The sequence below is a fragment of the Acinonyx jubatus genome, chromosome E3 (assembly GCF_027475565.1).
Source record: "Acinonyx jubatus isolate Ajub_Pintada_27869175 chromosome E3, VMU_Ajub_asm_v1.0, whole genome shotgun sequence".
NCBI classification, from domain to species: domain Eukaryota; kingdom Metazoa; phylum Chordata; class Mammalia; order Carnivora; family Felidae; genus Acinonyx; species Acinonyx jubatus.
The window spans coordinates 31573301-31593971 of NC_069398.1; the positions used below are offsets into that span (position 1 = coordinate 31573301).

The 20671-nt window shown below is 45.6% G+C and overlaps 1 protein-coding gene across 1 annotated transcript; it reads right to left on the minus strand.

Moving 5' to 3' along the window:
- Positions 1-887: 887 nt before the first annotated feature.
- On the minus strand, positions 888-18976 carry KDELR2 (KDEL endoplasmic reticulum protein retention receptor 2). Its single transcript, XM_027042261.2, has 5 exons — positions 18762-18976; positions 9379-9479; positions 5457-5615; positions 4130-4382; positions 888-2954 (listed from the first exon to the last, which is right to left on the minus strand). Exons 1-5 carry the CDS (start codon positions 18850-18852, stop codon positions 2920-2922), a joined length of 639 nt encoding a protein of 212 aa, XP_026898062.1. The 5' UTR covers positions 18853-18976; the 3' UTR covers positions 888-2919.
- Positions 18977-20671: the final 1695 nt, after the last annotated feature.

Sequence of the window (20671 nt, forward strand, 5' to 3'; positions counted from 1 at the left end):
GCAGGTAACAGAGGGAAGAGACTCGTTAATCCAGGGTCGCAGAGCTAGTGTGAGGAGCTGAGACTCCTAAAACAAGGCTGATCCCAAAGCTTGTGATTTTCTTACTCAGGGTTCCCACTAACCACTTAGGATTTTTTTTTTAAGTTTATTTATTTGGGGCGGGGGGGGGGGGGGAGTGGGAGAGAATGCCAAATCCCAAGCAGGCTTCGTGCGATCAGCACAGAGCCCAACTAGAGGCTCAATCTCACAAACCGTAAGATATGACCTGAGCCAAAATCGAGTTGGACGTTTAACTGACTGAGCCACCTAAGCGCCCTTAACCACTTTTTTAAAGTTTATTTATTTATTTTGAGAGAAAGCAAGAGAGCACAGTAGGGGCAGAGAGAGGGAGAGAGAATCCCAAGCAGACTCTGCATCGCCAGCATGGAGCCCGAGCTAGAGCTCGAACCCATTAGCCTCGAGATCATGACCTGAGCCAAAGTCGGAAGCTTAACCGATTGAGCCGCCCAGGCGCCCCTCACTTGTGATTTCTATTGAAAGGAAATCTTTGCTTGACCTTTCCAGGGAGTCATCCAACCTAGTGGCATCTTGGGAAAAACTGGACTGGATCTTCTCCCAAGGGTTTCCACCTGCAACCTTCCCCTCCCCCCCCCCCCAACCTTTTCTCTACCTACTTACTTCCCTCGTGACCAGACTGCAAGGAAGCAGGACACGTTACTCTGACAGCGGCTGAACTGGACCAGGGAACGGATTAGCACCTGTAAACAGCCCAGCCAGCAGCTTTTCACAGAATGATCACTCAGTGGGCAAACTGGTTAACTTTGCTGGATTTCTCATGCTTTCACTTTTAAAACAAATTCACACAAATAAAACACCTGGATAAAAAATATAATTACCTGATAACCTTTATTGGAGATATGAAAGGGACTCTGAAACAGTGCTTTATAAAGCGCATCATACAAGGCCTTCGTTTCCTATGTGTGCGGAGACGCGGCCCCAGTCCCGTACTCCCACTCAGCCACCCTATTTATTAAGATGTCATCCTGGTTGGCCACAAAATGGTGGTCCCATCTTGGCCGGCTTTATTTTTACGTGGGCACAGTGACTAGAGAAGGCGTTGATACTTCCCAAGCCAGGTGGCCTGCTGAGGTCCCAGATCTTGTCGTCTGCACTATGCTCTCCCCCAAGTGGTCCCAGCTCGTGTTTGATTTACATGCACAAAAACAGTGTGAGCCTCCCACCCACCCCCAGTGTGGGCAGCAAGCAGTCTGCTCCACTTCTGTGGCAATTTCCCACCCTTCCTCCGTGCTCTCAGAATCTTCCAGGGAGGATGAAAACAAACTAAACCAAGACTAGAACGCTAGAAACATACGGATACACCAAAGCAAAACCATGAGGCATGGAGTGCAGGGAGCAAGATGAGAGAGAAAGACAAGAGGTTAAACTACGCAGTTACACTGCCAGTTCAGAAAGAGGGTAAGAGACACACTAGATAAAAATAAAACCCATCTAGCTCCCTTCTTCCACAAACTATTTTAATGCAGCAAGCAAAAATACTACATCGTGTAGTAAGCACTGTTAGTCTTCAACACTTCAACATTTTATGGTGCATCACATAAAAACAAAGTCATATGCTTTTGCATAAAATCAAAAAAATGTAGCAGATCAATAAAACAGCAAAATCAGGAGGAAAAACTCCAATTTTTCCTCAAAATACAGATAGTTTTAGATTAATTAGTGGACAGTAAATGTTTATGGCCCTATATTGAGCTTTTGTAGCCAATCAAAAAAATGAAAAAAGTCATCCTGACATAGAATAGTCCAAAAGCCTAATTCACAAAAAAAAAAAAAAAAAAGACAATTTGTTCTATGTTTAATAACATGTTTATTTAGGATGGTAACAAGATAAATCATGCAAGAGCTCAGTAAAAACAAAACAAAAACAAAAAAAATCTAAAGAGTATAAGGAACGGCAATTGGTGCTGCCAGTTAAGAAAAAAACGTAAATCAATTTACTACCCGAAAGTGATATGAAAAACCGTGTGAATCTGAGCATGGACATGGTTGTAGTAATCTTTTGAAAGTGAAAATAAAGGTGACAGGTGACTGCTTGGGTTCCGTTCCTCAGAGGACATAATCAACGTCCCTCACATCCCACACCTGGGTGGCAAGCAGCCTAGAACCCCTGTCCACCAAGTTCTTCGACATCCTCGGGACAGTCTCACACTGACTCTTCTTAGCAGGAGAAGAGGGCGGACACCACTGGGGACTCTTAAACCTGACTCCTTCTACGTTCAGAATCTTAAAATTTTGGTAATGAACACCAGAAGACTTGCAAGCCATCCTTACCGGCCTTACGTGTAGTGTTGTCATGTCCGAGGAACGATGTCCACGTTAGGTGGGAAGAAATTTGAACAGATATACCAAATTCAACATAGTGTCTCAGATTTCAAACAAATATAACTCATCTTTTGGCAAAAAATAAATATAGTGGAATGCAAGTTTGATAGATGGAAGAATATATAATCTACCAACTGTCAAGGGAGTACAATTTCATTGCAGACACAAAGAATCAACAATTTCAAAGAATTAAAAAAAAAAAGGTTGCACTTATTCCTCACAAAATCTTCACTTTTGGAACTACCCCAATTGAAGCTACACACTGAATTTATTAATACAGCATTAAGTTCCTTTGTGTAAAAAAATCTTTGTACATAGTAATAAAAAAAGATAAGGCAAGATGCATTAAACAGAAACCTTCTGGCTCTTTTCTTCGGGGTTCCTACAGAGCCACTGATGACTATCTGAACAAAAGAGTTACGTTTCTGATTTTCCGTATCAAGCATCTTGTGCCTTTGCTGTGGTAAGAACTCTGTCCGAGCACCCTGAGGGACAGATGCTGGTGGTGGTCTTTGGCACTTACGCTGGCAGACTGAGCTTCTTTCCCTTGAGTACTAGGATTTTAAAGAGAAGAAGAGAAAACAAAAGGTTACTGCTATGACAAGCTTACAGTTTCCTCTTTCCCATTCCCAGAGGCCTGTCACACTCAAGACACTACAGAATAAGGTCCAAGGAGACAAGCTTTTGGCACCAACAACCATTTGATTTTGGTGTCAATAAACAGAACCCTCTGAGCTATGAATATGTCATACACACATACACTTGAAATTTCTTCATGTACCTCAATGCCACAGCAAGTGAATTTAAGAAACACACATTCGATTGAAATTGTCACCAAATTCACAGCATCGTTTTATGACTTTCTCCCCTGATTCAACATATATTAAAATGTAACTGTTACTATGTATAAAAGTCTATGAAATATTGGAGGTTAAAAAAGAGAGAAGATCTATGTGCTCTTATATCTAGCCATTAGGAATCATACCGTATAGCTGTTTAGCAAGGGTTCTTAGCCTGGGTCAGTGGCTGTGTTTCAGGGGTTCCTGAATCCCCTAAAACTATATGCTTACATCTGTGTGCACATGCATAAATATGTCTTTTTTTCCCCCCATCAGATTATTGTGACGTTTGCATGTCCTATATTCACATAAATGGGGCAATGTATATATACAAGGATACCGATTAAGCACTGGATTTTAATAGCAGCTAATGAGTAACAGCCTGAATACCCACGAACAGGGGGCTGAGTAAGTAAATTATGGTAATACACATAATGAAATAGTCTATGGCTACTGAAAACTACGTAGATTTCTATCTACTGACTTGAAAAAATGTAAGTGGGGAAGAAAACCCAGATTACAGAATAGCACGTATATTTTAAAAGTCCGCCATCTGTGTATACACATAGACACATCAGGAATTACATTTCCTGAAACATTAACGGCAACTATCTCTGAGTGCTAGGGTTTCAGGTGACTGTTTTCAGAATGATGAAAGCTAATTCGATTTTTTACAATAAAAACATGCTGTCACAGAAAAACAATAAAGCTCGGAAAAGAAAAAAGGCTGAAAACCTTGATCCGGAATTTTATTTGATGGTCGTTAAAATGTTTTTCTGAAACGAGCTGTGCTTTTGGAGCGAGTGCCAGATTAGGAGCGTGCTGGGCCAGGTCGCTCCTGAAAACACGCGGCGGGAGGAACAGGGCGGGGAGCACGTAGCCCAAGGTACCTTTTGTGATGTACAAGTAGAAGAAGTCGCAGTACAGAATGGTCTGGACGACGCCGGCCACCACAGCGATGAGGTCAAAGAAGCCCTCGAAGTAGAAGCGCCAGATCCAGTTGACAAGATAGAGAGCGCGGTAGAGGCCCAGGAAGAACAGGTAGTGGGTGGTGATGGTCTCTGCCTCCCCTGTCTTGCTGATCATGAAGAGCTGGGGAAGGATAGCCACGGATTCCAGGTAGATGGAGAAGGTCCACAAAATCTGTAAGAGAAACCACAAGCTTCGGTCAGTACCCACCGTGAGCTCACGGGCAATACTCTTGCTTTATCATGGAGCAGCTCAAACAGCAGTCTGGGCATCTGAGCACAAACAGAGTAGCTTAGTGGTTTGATAAATCACAGAAACTTTAGCTACATTTAAGAGGCACGACACTCCCAATGACAGGCTGGGTAACTGGACGCCTCGGCCGGTGTGAATTTTCATGACCTCGTCTCTCCAACATCTCCTTCCCTGTACAATTTTCTGTGAATCTACAGACATGTTTCTCCCCGATAAGCCTGACCCACTGCGAATCTAGGCTCCCGAGTGAACGCTGCTCTCTGCCGGGGCGCACGACGCTGACAGCCGGGGCCACCCCTTTCCCACTGCTGGTCTGCCTCACCGGCTGGTCTCCTTCCCAGAGGATCTCAAGATTCTCATCATCTTTCTTATTCTTTAGGCTTTTTCGGTGTGGCTAAATCAAAGGGGCAAGTAATGGGAATTGTAATTATGCAAACTCTCTGCCCCACACGGCACTTTATTCATGCCGACGACAGAAGGCCTCGCGGGGAGCCCTGCGTGTCTGAATCCATGAGCGGCAGTTTCCCCAAGACACGAAGGGAAGGGCGAGGCACCTAGCAGCAGGCACGGCTCTGTGCAGCGCAGGGCGCCATGGCAACCACTCCCCCTAAACGCCAGAGCGCAGCAAGGCTGCTGAGGGGATTCGCACGTGGTATCCATGCACGACACCCTTACGTGAAGAGGAAACAAAAGCTGGGTCAGAGTGGAGAGAAGATCACGTTCTTCCAGCACTCGGATAGGCAAGGCACTGTGCTCACTACTGCAGACACCTACTTTATGTTCTAGGGGAGAATCTGGCAATAATCCATCAGCAGACACCCAAATACCTGGGGGCTTTATTCCCGTCTGTGACTTATTTACACCAAATAGTATATGCTGCCCCAGAAGCTTGCCAAACAGAAGACACAAGCAAAACAGAACCGTCCCACGTTATCTGCAAACACGGCTATTTCCCTGGGGAAGGAGACATGCCCACTAACTAGCCCCCTGACTCACCTCAAGAGGAGAGAAATCGTGATTGACTAGAAAGGAGAGACCTCCCACGGGGACCACCAGGAACTCCACTCGGAAGGTATCATGGTTTCCGTCGTAGGTCGCCTTGAATTTCATGTAGATCAGGTACACCGTGGCGTAGGAGCAGGCAATATAGATGAGCTAAGAACGAGAAAAGCACCAGGTCACAGATACTTCACAGCGGTTCCAACTCCCTTGGCTTCCTTCTACATCATTCGTATGCTCAGAAAGGCAAGATTTATTTCTTTAGCTTTTTTATTTTGATGCTTAAAGACAATAAACTTCATTTTTTGGGGGTGTATACTTCTATAAGTCATATAATCACCACCATGATCAAGACACAGAGTAGTTCTATCTTGTGACCCCCAAAACCCCCTCATGCCGCACCTTTGGAGTCAAGCCCTCCCCCCTCAGGCCCAACCTCTGGCAATAACTGATCTGTTCTTTCTTTCTTTCTTTCTTTTTTTTTTTTTAATTTTTTTTTTCAACGTTTATTTATTTTTGGGACAGAGAGAGACAGAGCATGAACGGGGGAGGGGCAGACAGAGAGGGAGACACAGAATCGGAAACAGGCTCCAGGCTCCGAGCCATCAGCCCAGAGCCTGACGCGGGGCTCGAACTCACGGACCGCGAGATCGTGACCTGGCTGAAGTCGGACGCTTAACCGACTGCACCACCCAGGCGCCCCTTTCTTTTTTTTTTTTTTTTTTTATAACTGATCTATTCTTGGTTTCCATAGTTTTTGCCTTTTCCAGAATGCCACATAAATGGAATCATATGGTATGTCTCCGCTTCTTTCACGCAGCTAATGCACTCTTGATCCAACCATGCCGCCACGTGTAGTAACCACGGCTGTCTTCTGCTGCCCAGGAGCGGCTCACTGCGTGAGTGTTACCACAGTCTGTCCGTCCATGCACGAGTTACAGGACAGGTGGGTCGTGTCCACCTTGATGGACGGGAGATACAGTTGCTAGGGACATGCACGTACAGGCATCTGTATGAAACTAAGTTTTCATTACTCTTGGGTAAATACCTAGGCATGGGATTGCTGATCTTATGTTAAAAGTGTACGTTTAACTTTGTAAGAAACTGCCAAAGCGTGTATTTTTAATCTCACTTCAAACTATTAGATAGCAGCTTAAGAAAAAAAACGAACACAAAGTTCACTCAATGCAGTTCAAAACTAGCACACACCCCCTCCGCTAGTGCTTGTGTAAAGATAAGATACCATGTAACTCACATTTGACTTTACAATGACCATTTGTGCTGACAGTGTGTTACTTTAACACAGAAAAGTCAGATCATTTCTATGAAATTTTGTCTGGTAACATAACAAAAGCAAAACCAAAAGCTGCCTGCGGTAAGGGAGCTCCCACAGAGGTACAGCTGTTCAAAGGCTTACAACCCAGTTATGTTCTTCCACGTTCAAAAGGCCAAACACCATATATTCATCCAACCCAAAGGAAAAGTCTGGTATTTTGAAATTATAGCAATTTTCGGGATGCGTAATTTTAGGCCCAAGAACCAGGGCAGGTTTAGCTTATGAATAGGAACGACTGGGGTATCAGCTACACTGCCTGGGACTCCTTATCCCTGGGAAAACCACCTGGTGAAACCTAATGAGGAAACATCTGGGCAAAGGACTTAACAGGAAAAGGAGAGCAATCATCAAACCCCGTCATATGCTTAACAACGAAACAAAGACACTAAACTGTCCCCAGCACCTCATCATGAAATTATATTTGCAAATAGCCAACAAGGTATTAAAATTGGTCATACCCATATACCAAACTACCAAAAAAAAAAAAAAAAATCAAGGAAGATTAATATCTTACTTATATTGTGGAGTTCTCTCCACATAAAATTTGTGTATGTGTGCGTATATGAATAAAATATCATCTACATGTATCAACAAAATATATATACATTTATACACAGAGTCCCCTCCAGCAGAACATCCAACCAAGTCATGTCAAGGTCCCTCCTCAGCACCCGGCCTTCTGCCAGCCAAGATCATGTCCGCAAAGGCTTCGGTGGCCACCAGGGAAAGCAGCTGTTGTCTCCTCTCACCAATGCTTGGCTTTTAAAGTGAAAGCAATGAGGGGCGCCCGGGCAGCTCAGTCGGTTAAGCGTCGGACTCCTGATTTCGCCTCAGGTCATGATCTCACGCTCATGGGATCGAGCCCTGCATCAGGCTCCATGCTGACAGCTCAAAGCCTGCTTAGGATTCTCTCTCCCCCCGCCTCTCTCTCTCTGCCCCACTCCTGTGCTCTCTCGCAAAATAAATATAAATAAAGCCAAAGCCATGAGAACATAAAACTTGGCCCTCACATCTCTGATTTTCAGGACATGCCTGGAAACTAGAATCAAACAAGAAGGAGCCCTCCAAAGCTAGGTATCCTGAGGGGAATGGAGGAAAATTCTTGCTCACACGCTTCTAATACCTGCAGCTTTAACTTGCCTGGACAACAGGCAGGGACCTAGCCATTTTAAGTAAGCAAACTATTTCCTGATGACGAGGCTCCCATCACCTAGTAATGAAGAATGGAATGATTACAGGTAACTCAAATTTGCTTTTTAGTAAAGACCTCAGGTCCAAATACTTCTTTGTCTCCCCTACGTGTGTTTACAAAAAATGTTTTTCAAGTGCCACAACAAGCTTCAGCTTAAATGCTACTTCCTCGGGTGTGCTGACAAGCGCTGACAACAGGGCCCCGCACACAGGTGCTCAGTAAGCTACGCAGAATGAATGAGGGAAGAAATGAGACTCCTCCTGCACAAGGTGAGAGCCCCATACTTCTCCTTCCCAGTACCCATCCCAAACTGCGGTCATTCATTTGGTGCTGGGATGATCAGTCTACCCTTCCCAACTAGACAGTAGGCCTTCCTTCTTAGCTTCTGCCCTGTCCTCAGCGCTAGGGGAGGGCCAGTGCTGTGGGTGTTCAGGAAGTGTAAGTTCCACGGCTGAGTGGAACCGAGGCCTCTGCAAGTGAAACACGTGCACCCCCAAAGGTCCACAAACATTCTGCATTTTAATTTTTTTTTTTTTAATATTTATTTTTGAGACAGAGAGAGACAGAGCATGAACGGGGGAGGGTCAGAGAGAGGGAGACACAGAATCTGAAACAGGCTCCAGGCTCTGAGCTGTCAGCACAGAGCCCGACGCGGGGCTCAAACTCATGGACCGTGAGATCATGACCTAAGCCGAAGTCGGACGTTTAACCGACTGAGCCACCCAGGCGCCCCAACATTCTGCATTTTAATAACTACACATTTTTTTTCATGTGGATAACGACACTAACGCCATGGATACTAATGCTTAGGACAAGGTAAAAGGTTTTAAGAACACACTAAGTAAATGATGGTACGGATGTTATTTAGGCATGGCAAAAGCAATAAAGATGGCCCATAAAGAAGTTTATAAAACATGGATTTAACAGGAAAAAAAAAGTAGAAGCCTGCACACAATCCCTCGCACAACAGCAAAACAGGCACCGCAGCAAGGAGCGCTGGTGGCTTTCATTTCTAGTTCTGAACCAACCTGCTGGGTTTCCCAGGGAGTCTGTAATTTCCCACTGCTTGAAAACATAATAGTCACCCCTCTTTCTCACAGGGTTATCAAGAGCTTTAGAAGTTTATCATACTCAAGGAATTTAAGATTAAAAAATCTCTAAGTGCGAAGCACTTCAATTAAATAGATTCTGCTTTGAAACAGAAAATATGCTTGATGATAACACTATTCCCACTTCTACATACAAGGTGGTCTGAAAGTGCTTACGTTGAGAACAGCATGTTTAGACATCCCTCTAGAAGACGTTTAAGCACGCCACTGGCCCAAACTTCATAGCTTCCATCAGCCTGTGAACCATGGATAAAATGTATTGTGTTGGCTGTCATACCATACCTTCATAGATGTATTATATAATGAAATAAATGAAGTAAAAAGATCCAGGTAACGAGTTGTGAAGACCAGTGCAAAGAGAAGCTGGCTTTTTCCAGAAATACCTAAAGAAACAAAAGGAGAGTGTTAGCAAAGTGTCTGTGAGAGGAGCTGGCTGTTTCCTGCGGAGAACACTGCAGAAAGTGCACACATGGGGACTGGGCACCAGGGTCAGTGGCTCACGTCTGGGAGGACTCCGTCAACGAGAGCTGCTGTACTTTTCCTTTCACTTAGCATTCTTTTTGTTTTCTTTTCCAGTTAACATTTTTGAACACGCTCTTCCGGGGAGGTTCTAACCACTTTGCAGTCTTATCATGTCAGGTAACTACGAAAAGTGCCTTAATTATGCCAGCACCAATATACCAGGATGTGTACTGTTCAAATGAACGTTCTATTTCTCAAAGACTTTAGATAGGAATAATTTCACTAACTCCGCTGTTAGTGTTATAACTGGTCTGCTACCTTTAGCATCTTTCTTTCACTTTAAAACAACGTATCTCATGGTGACAAATCCTTCAGGGGATGGTGTTGGAATCTAACCCGATTAAGCAGATGAGGAACCCAGTTAGGTGCACTGCTTCAGGTAACAGTCTGAGCAGTAACCCCCGGGAGCAGTGGAAGGGCCTCCCAAGGTGGCTTACTTTGCGAGGGCAGCATTTCTTGGACATGTTAACATTTAAAAAAATTCCACCTCTTAGATTCGTCATACAACCATAAAAATGTTGCTGTGGATGCTGGATGCAACGACAGAAGGGTGGGAACCTGCCACTACAGCCAGTCCTCAAAAGCAGCACTTTAAAAAAACCGTTTGGGGGGCACCTGACTTTGGCTCAGGTCATGGTCTCGCAGTTTGTGAATTTGAGCCCCGCATCAGGCTCTGTCCTGACAGCTCGGAGCCTGGGGCCTGGTTCAGATTCTGTGTCTCCCTCTCTCTCTCTCTGCCCCTCCCCTGCTCACATTCTGTCTCTCTCATAAATAAATAAATAAATAAATAAATAAATAAATAAATAAATAAATAAATAAATAAATAAAATCTTTGAATCTGTTTCCACCTCCAACAACCAGGCCACCTCCAGAGTGTTCTTGCGGCATGTGACTCAGCTGGGGGAAGTACCGAAGGTCACATAGCGTGTGCACTAAGCTTTTCTGACATCTGTATGTGGCCAGGTATTTATGTGACAAAGGATGTGAACTATGGGTTTCAGATGAAGATTTAGCGAATTCATGAAGAAAACTGAATCTTTCCAGGTCAGAACCCACCCACCCTCCTCTACATTGCAAACTTCACCCCATTAGACTTCGTTTTAAAAAAATTTTTTTAAGGTTTATTCATTTTTCAGAGACAGAGAGACAGAGCATGAGTGGGGGAGGGGCAGAGAGAGAGACACACACAGAATCCGAAGCAGGCTCCAGGCTCTGAGCTGTCAGCATAGAGCCCAACGTGGGGCCCAAACTCATGGACAGAGAGATCATGACTTGAGCCGAAGTCGAACGCCCAAGTGACTGAGCCACCCAGGCGCCCCACCCCATTAGACATTTAAGTAAGCATGTATTTAGTGGAAATGTCGCTGCACGTAATTATCGGCAATACTCCTATGGATGTGAAAATCACATCGTTTTTATTTTTTTTAATATTTTTAAATTTATTTTTGAGAGAGAGAAAGAGGGAGACAGAGAACCCAAAGTAGTCTCCCCACTGTCAGTGCAGAGCCCAACACGGGGCTCAAACTTATGAACCATGAGATCATGCCTGAGCAGAAGTTGGATGTTTAACCGACTGAGCCACCCAGGTGACCCCAAATCACATTGTTTTTAAATGACATTTTACGAAACACTTTTGCCCATTGTTGAAATTCAAAGCCTGGATACAAGAATGTTACTTCCTACCTATGAACATTTGTAGTTTGAGTCTATTCACAAAAACACCCAAACAGAAACTGAAGAAAAAGTTGACTCTCTTCCTTCTAGATCAATAGTAACCAATTTCAAGGGTCAAAGATGGAGATACAGACATTCTGCTCCTTTTAGTCTTCCCCAGTAATGGGGAGCTTCTTTTTCTTACCAAAGATCAATGTTCCAAAGGAGAAGAATGAAGCTGTCATTCACAAAGAGACCTGGGACAGAGAGAAGAGAAGGGAGGGGAAAGGAAAGGGAAGATGCAGTTCACATTTGAGATCCGTTGAGGCTTTGAGAGAGAAATTCCCAGTTCACTTCCTATATGGTTCTCTCCAACATTTTAAATAAAAAATTATCGGGTACATACAGGCGAGTTTGTTATAAAGGATTTATTCCAATGGAATTTTGGAAGCCAGATACATTTGGGATTTTGTCCCCATTTTCAGCATTCCTATGGCAAAAATCCAGGACTCTCACATCATTTCTACCACTCCCTTTTGAGACCCAATTCACGCATCACTTCCCCTGGCAAGCTGTCTCTGAAGACACCTCCCTGGGTGCTGTTTACTCATTCAGCAAGTACATAATGGGAACCCCTTCCCAGCAGCTGCTGCCCTAGCTCCTATTAACGGTCTTATAAAATACACCGTGATTATCTGGTTGCCTGTCTTCCCTCTTTCCCCACAGACACGGGGATCTCCAAAGGTTGGGATCATGTCTTTTCTGTTTTGTATTCTCTGTGCTCAGCAATGGGCTTGACACACAGCAGGGCTAAGAAAATACCTGCTGAATGAATGAACAAATGGTCAAAAAGAAACAAAACCCACTCGTTTTATTTTCATGTCATGGGGTAAATATTCATTTTGGAATAACACTTGCAACGAGTTTCCAAGTCATACCATCTCTACGACTGTAAATAGGCAATGTTCTTTGGGCTTTGCCCTAATTTACTGCCAACCAGAGGGTAGGAGAGCCCCCTGCGCAGGAGAGAAGAGAGACAGGCGGCGTGTGGCCTGCAGCTTGTCTCGTGGTGCAGAATCCATGCAGGAACTGCTGTGCTGGAAACCTGAATGTGCTTGTGCACCTCTATCCCATTCGTCCTGGTCTGGGATCCTCATTAACAAGCTGCAGCTTTCCCTTTAAAACAGAAAAACAGTCCTGTCTTCACAAGATGGCAGGGATCCCAGCTGAAGACAGAGGGGGCAGCGGCAGGAATCTCCTTGTGGGCGGGGACCTCTGGCAAAGCCTGAGGGGCTCCCTCAGTCACTTTCTCCCTGTTTTGAGACCAAAGCATGTGAATACTAGCAGGTCAAGCTCTCCATACTCACTCTAAATGTTTCTGAAACAGCCATCCCAATACCAAATGCACCAAATATACGTATTAAGGAGTAGAACTTGTTATGTGGAAATCAGTCATTAAACCTAACACCATTTCTGTCTTTTCCCATTGGGCCAAGTTAAGTTTCATAAAATCCTACGACTATATACTACAGTGTACATTACTTTAAATTGGGCTGCAGGTTAAAAGTTGACTCTCTTATATTCCCACTGGTTTATAGAACAGAACCCTCAGCCAAAAAGAAAAGCTTCCCAAGAATTATTTTTGTCCTGGTAACAGCTGAGCTGCGACCAAGCCCCACAGGTCAAAGCACCAGGACAGTTTGCAGGGCAGCATTCAACAAGGGCCCCTGGCACCCCACTCTGGACCCACTGTCTCTAAAGAAGTCGATCCTCTCCGATCTCCTAAAGGCCATGAACCTTCCCTGGAACAGCAGGCTAATAGTCAGGAAATGATGCATAACACAACTCTTGTGACTTAGGGAAAAAGAGGCTCTGGAGCCAAATGGACTCTGTTCAAACTCAACCCTTGAACACACAGGATAAGCCTGGGCGCATTACCTACATCGCCCCCCCCACCCCACCTCACTTTCTGCATCTGTCAAATGGGGACAAATCTTAACAACTCGATGGGACTGTTGGAGAAAAAGTGTTTTACATTATACCTGCCACACTGCAAATGCTTGATAAATGACAGCTCTTACTACGTACTGTTTTGTCGTTTTCTCTTGTTTTCAAAGAAATACATGCTATCTAATTAAAAATTTCAACTGGGTTAAAATATATGTAATAAAAAGCAAAAGGACCTTTTAACATCCCTCCCACCTCCACTTTAAATGCAACTTTCCAGGCTTTTTAAAAGCCCCTTTCTATACATGTGCTTGTACACGTACCTGCATATATGTTTGCCCCTTAATATGGGTCCATACAATCTTTTGCTCTGCAACTTTTTTTAAAGGTTTTGTTTGTTTTTTTAAGATTTTATTTTTATGTAATCTCTACATACAACGTGGGGCTTCAATTTACAATCCTGAGATAAAGAGTCACATGCTCCTCCAACTAAGCCAGCCAGGGGTTCCTACAATTTGCTTTTTTAACTTAACATCTCAGATTTACCTTCTGGGTTTTTTTGTATACTTTCCTTTTTTTTTTTTTTTTTTAAATTAAGCTCTTATCTTCCCCTGTTAATACTTCTAGCTCATTCTTGTTAATGGCTGCATAATGTTTCATAGTGTGAATGTACCAACATTTGAGCAATCACTCCATTAACGGACATTTGGGTTGTTGATGATTTTTGTTCTTATGAGTACTGCATAAACATCTTTTTTATCTATAAAGTGTTTTGTACATACTTAGGTACAAGGAACATCTTCACACATATAGATAGTTTGTGCACATAGGTTTCTGTAGTTCAGCTTCTTAAGAATTGCTGGGATAAAATATACAAACGTCAACTTTAAGTTTTGCTGATTTCCCCTAGGAAGGCTACGCCAATTTTCATACTCAAGAACACCAGATGAGAATGCCCTTCTGCACCTCTGCATATATTAGATGTTTTGAACGTCTTTTCCCACCCAGCAGGCAACTGATGGTATGCATTGCTGTTTTACTGTCCAAGTTTCTATTAGTGAGGCTGGGCATTCTTTCATGATTAACAGGCTTTCTGTTATTCTTCTGTGAACTGCCAACTTTGCCTATTTTTCTATCCGTTTTTTTTTTTTCTGTAGGAATGTTTCATTATGTATATTAACTTTTTGTCACTTAGATATATTGCAGATTATTTCTCTCAGTTTACTGTCTTTTAACTTTGATGATATTCTGAATCAGTAAATTAATTTGGGAAGATGAATCATCTTGCTTCGTTACCAGCCTGCCTGGTCCTATCCAGGACCACAGTATGAACATACACTCAGGTCATCTTCTGTGTCCACCAGGAAAGTTTCATATTTTTCTTCACATAGGTCTTACATACTCCTTGCCAGGAAGTCAAGGGTCCTTTCTCTGGGATCCTTCTAGCCATTTCACACCTATTGGATTTACTGTCTACATGGTTTATTTTTATTTTTAATGTTTATTTATTTATTTAGAGAGACACAGAGAGAGCAAGAGAGCGTGCAAGAGAGAGAGCAGGGAAGGGGCAGAGAGAGGAGGAGACAGAGAATCCCAAGCAGTGGGATCATGCCATCAGTGCAGAGCCCGACTCAGGGCTTGATCTCATGAATGATGAGATCATGACCTGAGCCAAGATCAAGAGTCAGATTCTTAACCGACTGAACCACCCACGCACCCTTAATGTCTACACAGTTTAATATTTAATACCCTTTATTTTTATCTTTTTATATGTGTCTTATTTCAACTCCATTGCAACTTTCTCGACAGCAGAGACCTTGATAGCTGCTCTGAATTGTGTCCCCAGTACCTTGCAATCAGTGGGTGGTCAACAGATGTTTGAGAGCAATGATTAGCCAACAGACTGGCACTCAAAAGAAGAGAGGTGACAGCTGCTACAAAGAGGGAGCTAGGAATGTAATACAAAAGCTTCGTGAAGTACACCATGACCACAATAAAAGATGAGATTCTGTACTTCAAAATTATAAGCTATCCAATCATGAGAAATGCAGGGACACTGTATGTTCCTGTCATGTTTAGTATGATAAAAGTCTATAACACAACCTACATAACCACAGCTAACAACAATCAAAGCAGTAGATGCGGGGGAGGGGAGAGACTAGGAGAGGGTTGCTGGGAGTCATGGATCTGAGAAGGACCCCACTAGTAATTTAAGCACAACAGATAGAGCGCTATTAATAACTATCAGCCAGCCTACAGGAAAATGTTGCTAGGAAGTTCTTCATCTACAATCCAGGGCTTGTTCTCCCAAGGCTATCCAGGTCAGCGTTTAGGACACGGATAGTGATAACTTCAGCATACCGTGGATCCGGTTGCAACGAAGGTTCAAGCATATGAGAAAAGTCACATTTCACTCGGGCACCCCTCTATAATGACAATGGCAGACAAAGGCACAGGAGACTGCCAATTCAACACAGCTATGCTGAGATCAGCTCTCCTGTCCCTACTTTAAAACAGGCCCTTTAAGGTGCTCATTCTCAAACTAGATGCTCAGGAAAGCAGAATCTCCAGCTTCCTCACTAACCCATCTCAGCCCTTACTCTAAGGGAAAAAGCCCCATGGTTCTGGCTGCAGGCATGTTCAGAACAGGTGCCAAAATCCTAAAAATGAACCCCAATACCAGTATTTTCAAAGCGAGAAACACAACCTGAATGTACATGTCTCTTATTCCAGTTATTTGAGAAACTCCTATCAAATTCTTACTCCTTCAAAAGCCTCTAAACAACTTTCATAATTTAGAATGGAAAAACAAAGCAGCTAGTCAAATTTAGCATTTAACTCTGAATAAATCATCTTGGTGATTCTGATTTTTAAAAGGCCAGGAATCTCATGTATAAGAACTAAAATGATCCTAAGTCCGACAAAGAGAAGCTTAATAATGCCCTATAACTAGAGCATTAAATTGTAGGAATACTTGACAAACACCCGTGAACTTAACTATTTATCTTCTTTATTATTTTGGCAGAAATATTTTCAGTTTTCCTAAATGCTCCTAAATTTCCCAAATGAAAATAGTGAATATTAAAAAATGAACAAAATAGCAAACCCTCTCACTTTCTCTATATAACTCAAGGTTTCCTTAAGAATTCTATACCTGGGGGCCTGGGTGGCTCATTCGGTTAAGTGTCTGACTCTCGATTTCAGCTCAGGTCATGATCTCACGGTTCATGAGTTCGAGCCCCACCGCTGGCTCTGTGCTGACCGTATGGAGCCTGCTTGGGATTCTCTCCCTTTCTCTCTCTGCCCCTCCCCTGTTCACACTCTCCCTCTCAAAAAATAAACATAAAAAAAAAAAAAATTCTACACCTGGAGGTGCAGTAGCTTCTCCCCAACATCTTAGTTTAGATACATATTTAAGAGACAACATGCTTCCGCACTTAAGGACTTGACAGAGAACGGGTTTCTGAGAAATACGTGAAAGATGAAGGGACTCACACAAAAATTTTGGAGCAAAAATCAAGATTAAAAGTAATATCTTCAGACTGAGGGGTGGGTGAAATGGGTACAGGTGATTGAAAGGTAGAAACTTCCAGTTATAAAATGAGACCTGGGGATGAAGGTATAGCACAATGACTATAGTTAACAACACTGTACTGTACATTTGAAAGTTCACAGGAGAGTAGACCTTAAAAGTTCTGATCACGAGAAAAAAAATGGTTAACTATGTGTGGTGACGGATGTTAATTAACTAAGCTTGTTGTGACCATTTCACAATATATACGTACATCAAATCGCTATGTTGCACACCCAAAACTAGTACAATGTTCTGTGTCAATCATATTTCAATAAAGCAGGAGAAAAAAATTTCCTGAACGCAACAAAAACATGACCTAAACTACCGGTCTGCATCAAACGTTTGAACTAACATTACTTAGGCCAAAACGGACATTGATTCAAAAGGCTTCGCTGTGAGCTACGCTGCTTGTGTTTCAGTCCGGGCTCTACCACGAATTTCCTCATCTCCCTTAAGACTCAGTTCCCTCCTCCACAGAACGGGGACAACAGCACTCAGCTCTAAGATTAAAGACTAGGTGGGATAAGCTAGATCGAGCAGTTAGCGTCCCACCTAGCGCACAGCAAGTGCTTCGGTGTCAGCTACCACAACTGCTGCAATTACTCTGCTTTAACTGGCAATCACACAACTGAACCTCTCAAAACAGGTACGAACTGCGAGATCACCTCCAAGCCAGACAACACCGGTTTCGGTCCGTGGACTTTGTAATACCCATTTTGATCGCTCAAAGGTCTCTTTTGCTTTTGCTTACTTCCTCCATCTTGGGTATGTTCTGGGGAGATAGGGGACTCCTGAAGACAGCAAAGATGTGGGGTGTTACTCTAGAAGGGGCAATTTCAGAAATCAATCAGGTAAATGGGATCTCTGCCACCCAGGTCCTTTAGGACTCCCCGTCTGTTATGGCCTCTGCAAACATTTAGCTCTTGCACTCAACTTATTTCACTGAGGCCATGGCATCAAAAACACGTTTAAAGACCACACTGCATTTTAAGACATCATTGAAAACGTCGCCGCTCTTACGCTTCTAGGGTTAACGCGATGTAAAACTTCACAGCTATGATCTGGGGAAGATTTGTCTCACTGCCTCCCGGCAATGCATGCATGAAATGTGTACTCCAGAGGAGGGAGTCGCCAACTCACTGGTGACGTGGAGTGAGGATTACAGGAGACCACATGAGACCTCGGCGGTACCCGGCGCCGCAGGCTTAAGAGAACCCGTTATTAGATGGAGGCACTCGGAGTTCGACAAACTAGTTCGTTTCTCAAAGCAGCACTGACGGTCCCCAAGAAATTCACTTAAGAGACCTCCTCACACCCCCCTCCTGTGGCGGGCGTGATCCTGGACCCCAGAGCTGGGGTGAAGCCCACGGCACTCTAGGGACAGGCCTGACCCGACACCCTAACCTAAAGGCCAGTCGTCGAAGGGGCAGGGTGGGGAGCGGGGTGACCTCCCCGCGCCCGCTCCACCTCCCGGGCTGGCCTGGCTGCCACGTCAGGCCGAGCGGGCCGCGGTCCTGCCCATCCTCCTCCCTCCCGTCCCATTGATTCGCGGGCTCCCCGCACCTCCGGCCCCTCCCGCCCCCTCCCCCCCGGCGCGGTGCTGCACCCATTAAAGTCGCGGGCGGGGGGCGGGGGCGCGCCAGGCGGACTCCCCCGGCCCCCGCCCCATCCAAACTTTTCCGACAGAATGGGGCCCAGCGCAGTCCGGCTGGCTCCTCCTCCGTCCCGACGGCTCAAGTTCGGGAGTCGACCCCGCGCCGAGCGGGGCCCAGCACGGCGACACCCCGCCCGGCCTGAACGCCACGCAATGTTCCCTCCCGCCCCGGGTCCGGGCGCCCGCCGGGCCGGTCGAGGGGGGTGTGTCGGGCGCCGCAGGCCCGCGAGCCGCGGGGCGGCCGAGGTCGGCGGGTCCTCAGAGCGACCCGGCCTGGCGCCCGAGAGCCTCTCCGGGACGTCGCCCGCCGCTCACCGGCGCAGGAGCGCGTCTTCCAGATCTTCAGCAGCAGGATGACAATGGCCGCCAGGTGGGACAGGTCCCCGGTCAGCCGGAAGATGTTCATGGCGGCGGCGGTCGGCGCGGCGGCCCCGGGGCTCGGCGGCTCAGGCGGCAGCGGCGGCCCCTGAGAGGAAGCGGCGAAGATGGCGAGAGCGGGCGCGACGTGGCCAGGGACGTGGCCAAACTGCCGGCGCGCGCGGGGCAGTCTGGGAGGGCGGGCCGCAGCCAGGCCCCGCCCCGGACCCGCCCCTTAAAGGAGACGCGTCCAAGCTCAGGCCGGGCCCGAAGCGCCTGCTCAGGGGCTCCCTCCCCAGGACCCGGACCCCTCGCCGACTTCCCCCTGTCGGTTTCCGGCTCCCCCTCCGGTGCCAGCGATTTCCTTTAATTTTTGAAATGACACTCCCTTGCAAGGGATTCCACCCTCTCCCCCCCCCCCCCATTGATCTTAAGAGCTCTGCAGGATTACTGGACGAAAAAGTGTAAAAGGAAAATACACATTAATCCGCGGTGGATTCGCTCAAGATAAAGTCGATATTGGGGGTGCTGCGGGGGATGCGGCTTATGCGGGAGGTGATTGAAGCTTTTACCATTCTGGGGAGTCTCTTTGAGGAACAGTGCAAAATTAGGTGGAAAAGTGAACATTTCTGTAGGGTGAGAAAATGAACCACAGGAAATTACAAACAGAACAAAACTGACAAGCTGGATCCGCTGCATAATTTGCGGAACCCAGTGCAAACTGAAAACGTGGGGTCCCCGGTTCAAAGTGAGGAAAAGAAAATGCTGTTTCAAGGAACCAAAATATAAAGCTTTTCCCTTTCTTTTGCAGTCTCTCTTGGGGTGTTTCCTGTTTGCTATTTAATGTTCTGAAGAAGAAAAAGCCTTCAATCGTGATCATGAGTTTTACAGATTGTCTTTACATCAGACCATGTCAGTTTTGAATGGAAATACCATAAGACTTAATTCCAATGCTCAGTGGCCAAAAGAACACAATTGCTGTTTCACGACTTGTCCCAGAGCCGGCCAGAGAGATGAACACAGGCCAGACCCAGGAAGGTTGGAAGGATGAAGGGGGGTCCCCAAGGCACAGAGCAGGCCAGGGAGGGCATCTTTGGGCATGGGATTACTGGAGGGGCCAGAGCCACCACTCACGTGAGGCAGGGCCCGTCCTGGACTCCAGTGGCGTGTGCACCTGGGCCTGATGACTGGCTGCTGGTTCCCTCCTCAGCCAGCTGACATTCCTGGGGCAGGGAGGGCAAGCCAGGCAGCTCCCCTTTCCATGCTCAACCCACAGGCAGAGGGCAACCCTCCAGGGTATCGCAACCTCAGTACTAGGACACACAAAGTGCCTGGATCAGGGCAAGGTGACAGGCTTGCCCCTTATGGGTTGGCCACCAAATGGTTGGATGGCCACCTGCCATACTCTGCTCAGAGAGGCTACAGGGCACATCAGTTCAACCAGACCCACTCTGACCCAGCCAGACCCACCCTGTACCTGCACCACTTCCTAAGTGGAGGGTGCCAGGGCACAGGGGAGCAGGCAGTTTAGAACCCATCCTGGGGAGGTAAAAGGCAGCAAGAGTAGAACAAGGCAGGAATTGAGGTTCCAAGTCTCTGCTGTGTATCCCCTTGTGCCACGGGACCTCACCTGCAAAACACCAATTCAAAGATAAAATTATTAAGAATTTGAAGATGGTGACTGCAGAGCACCAGGCCTTGGCTGAAGGGCCCTTCTGTCCCCTGAAACTGCACTGGTTGCTCACCCATGATCTCAGCACAGAATCCTGAAAATACTACAATATTTTTATTAATTAACAACCTTGCACACTTCTGTAATACTCCTACCTCTTTTTTTCACTGTATACTCTTCGGTCACCTCTATGACT

What these genes read in the sequence shown, in the direction of transcription:
- KDELR2 (XM_027042261.2), bottom strand. Translation starts at nt 18,852, where the DNA reads ATGAACATCTTCCGGCTGACCGGGGACCTGTCCCACCTGGCGGCCATT. An exon ending in TATATAATACATCTATGAAG is followed by an intron (nt 5,616 to 9,378) that starts GTATGGTATGAC and finishes TCTCGTTCTTAG; the next exon opens with CTCATCTATATTGCCTGCTC. An exon ending in ACGATTTCTCTCCTCTTGAG is followed by an intron (nt 4,383 to 5,456) that starts GTGAGTCAGGGG and finishes TTTCTCTTACAG; the next exon opens with ATTTTGTGGACCTTCTCCAT.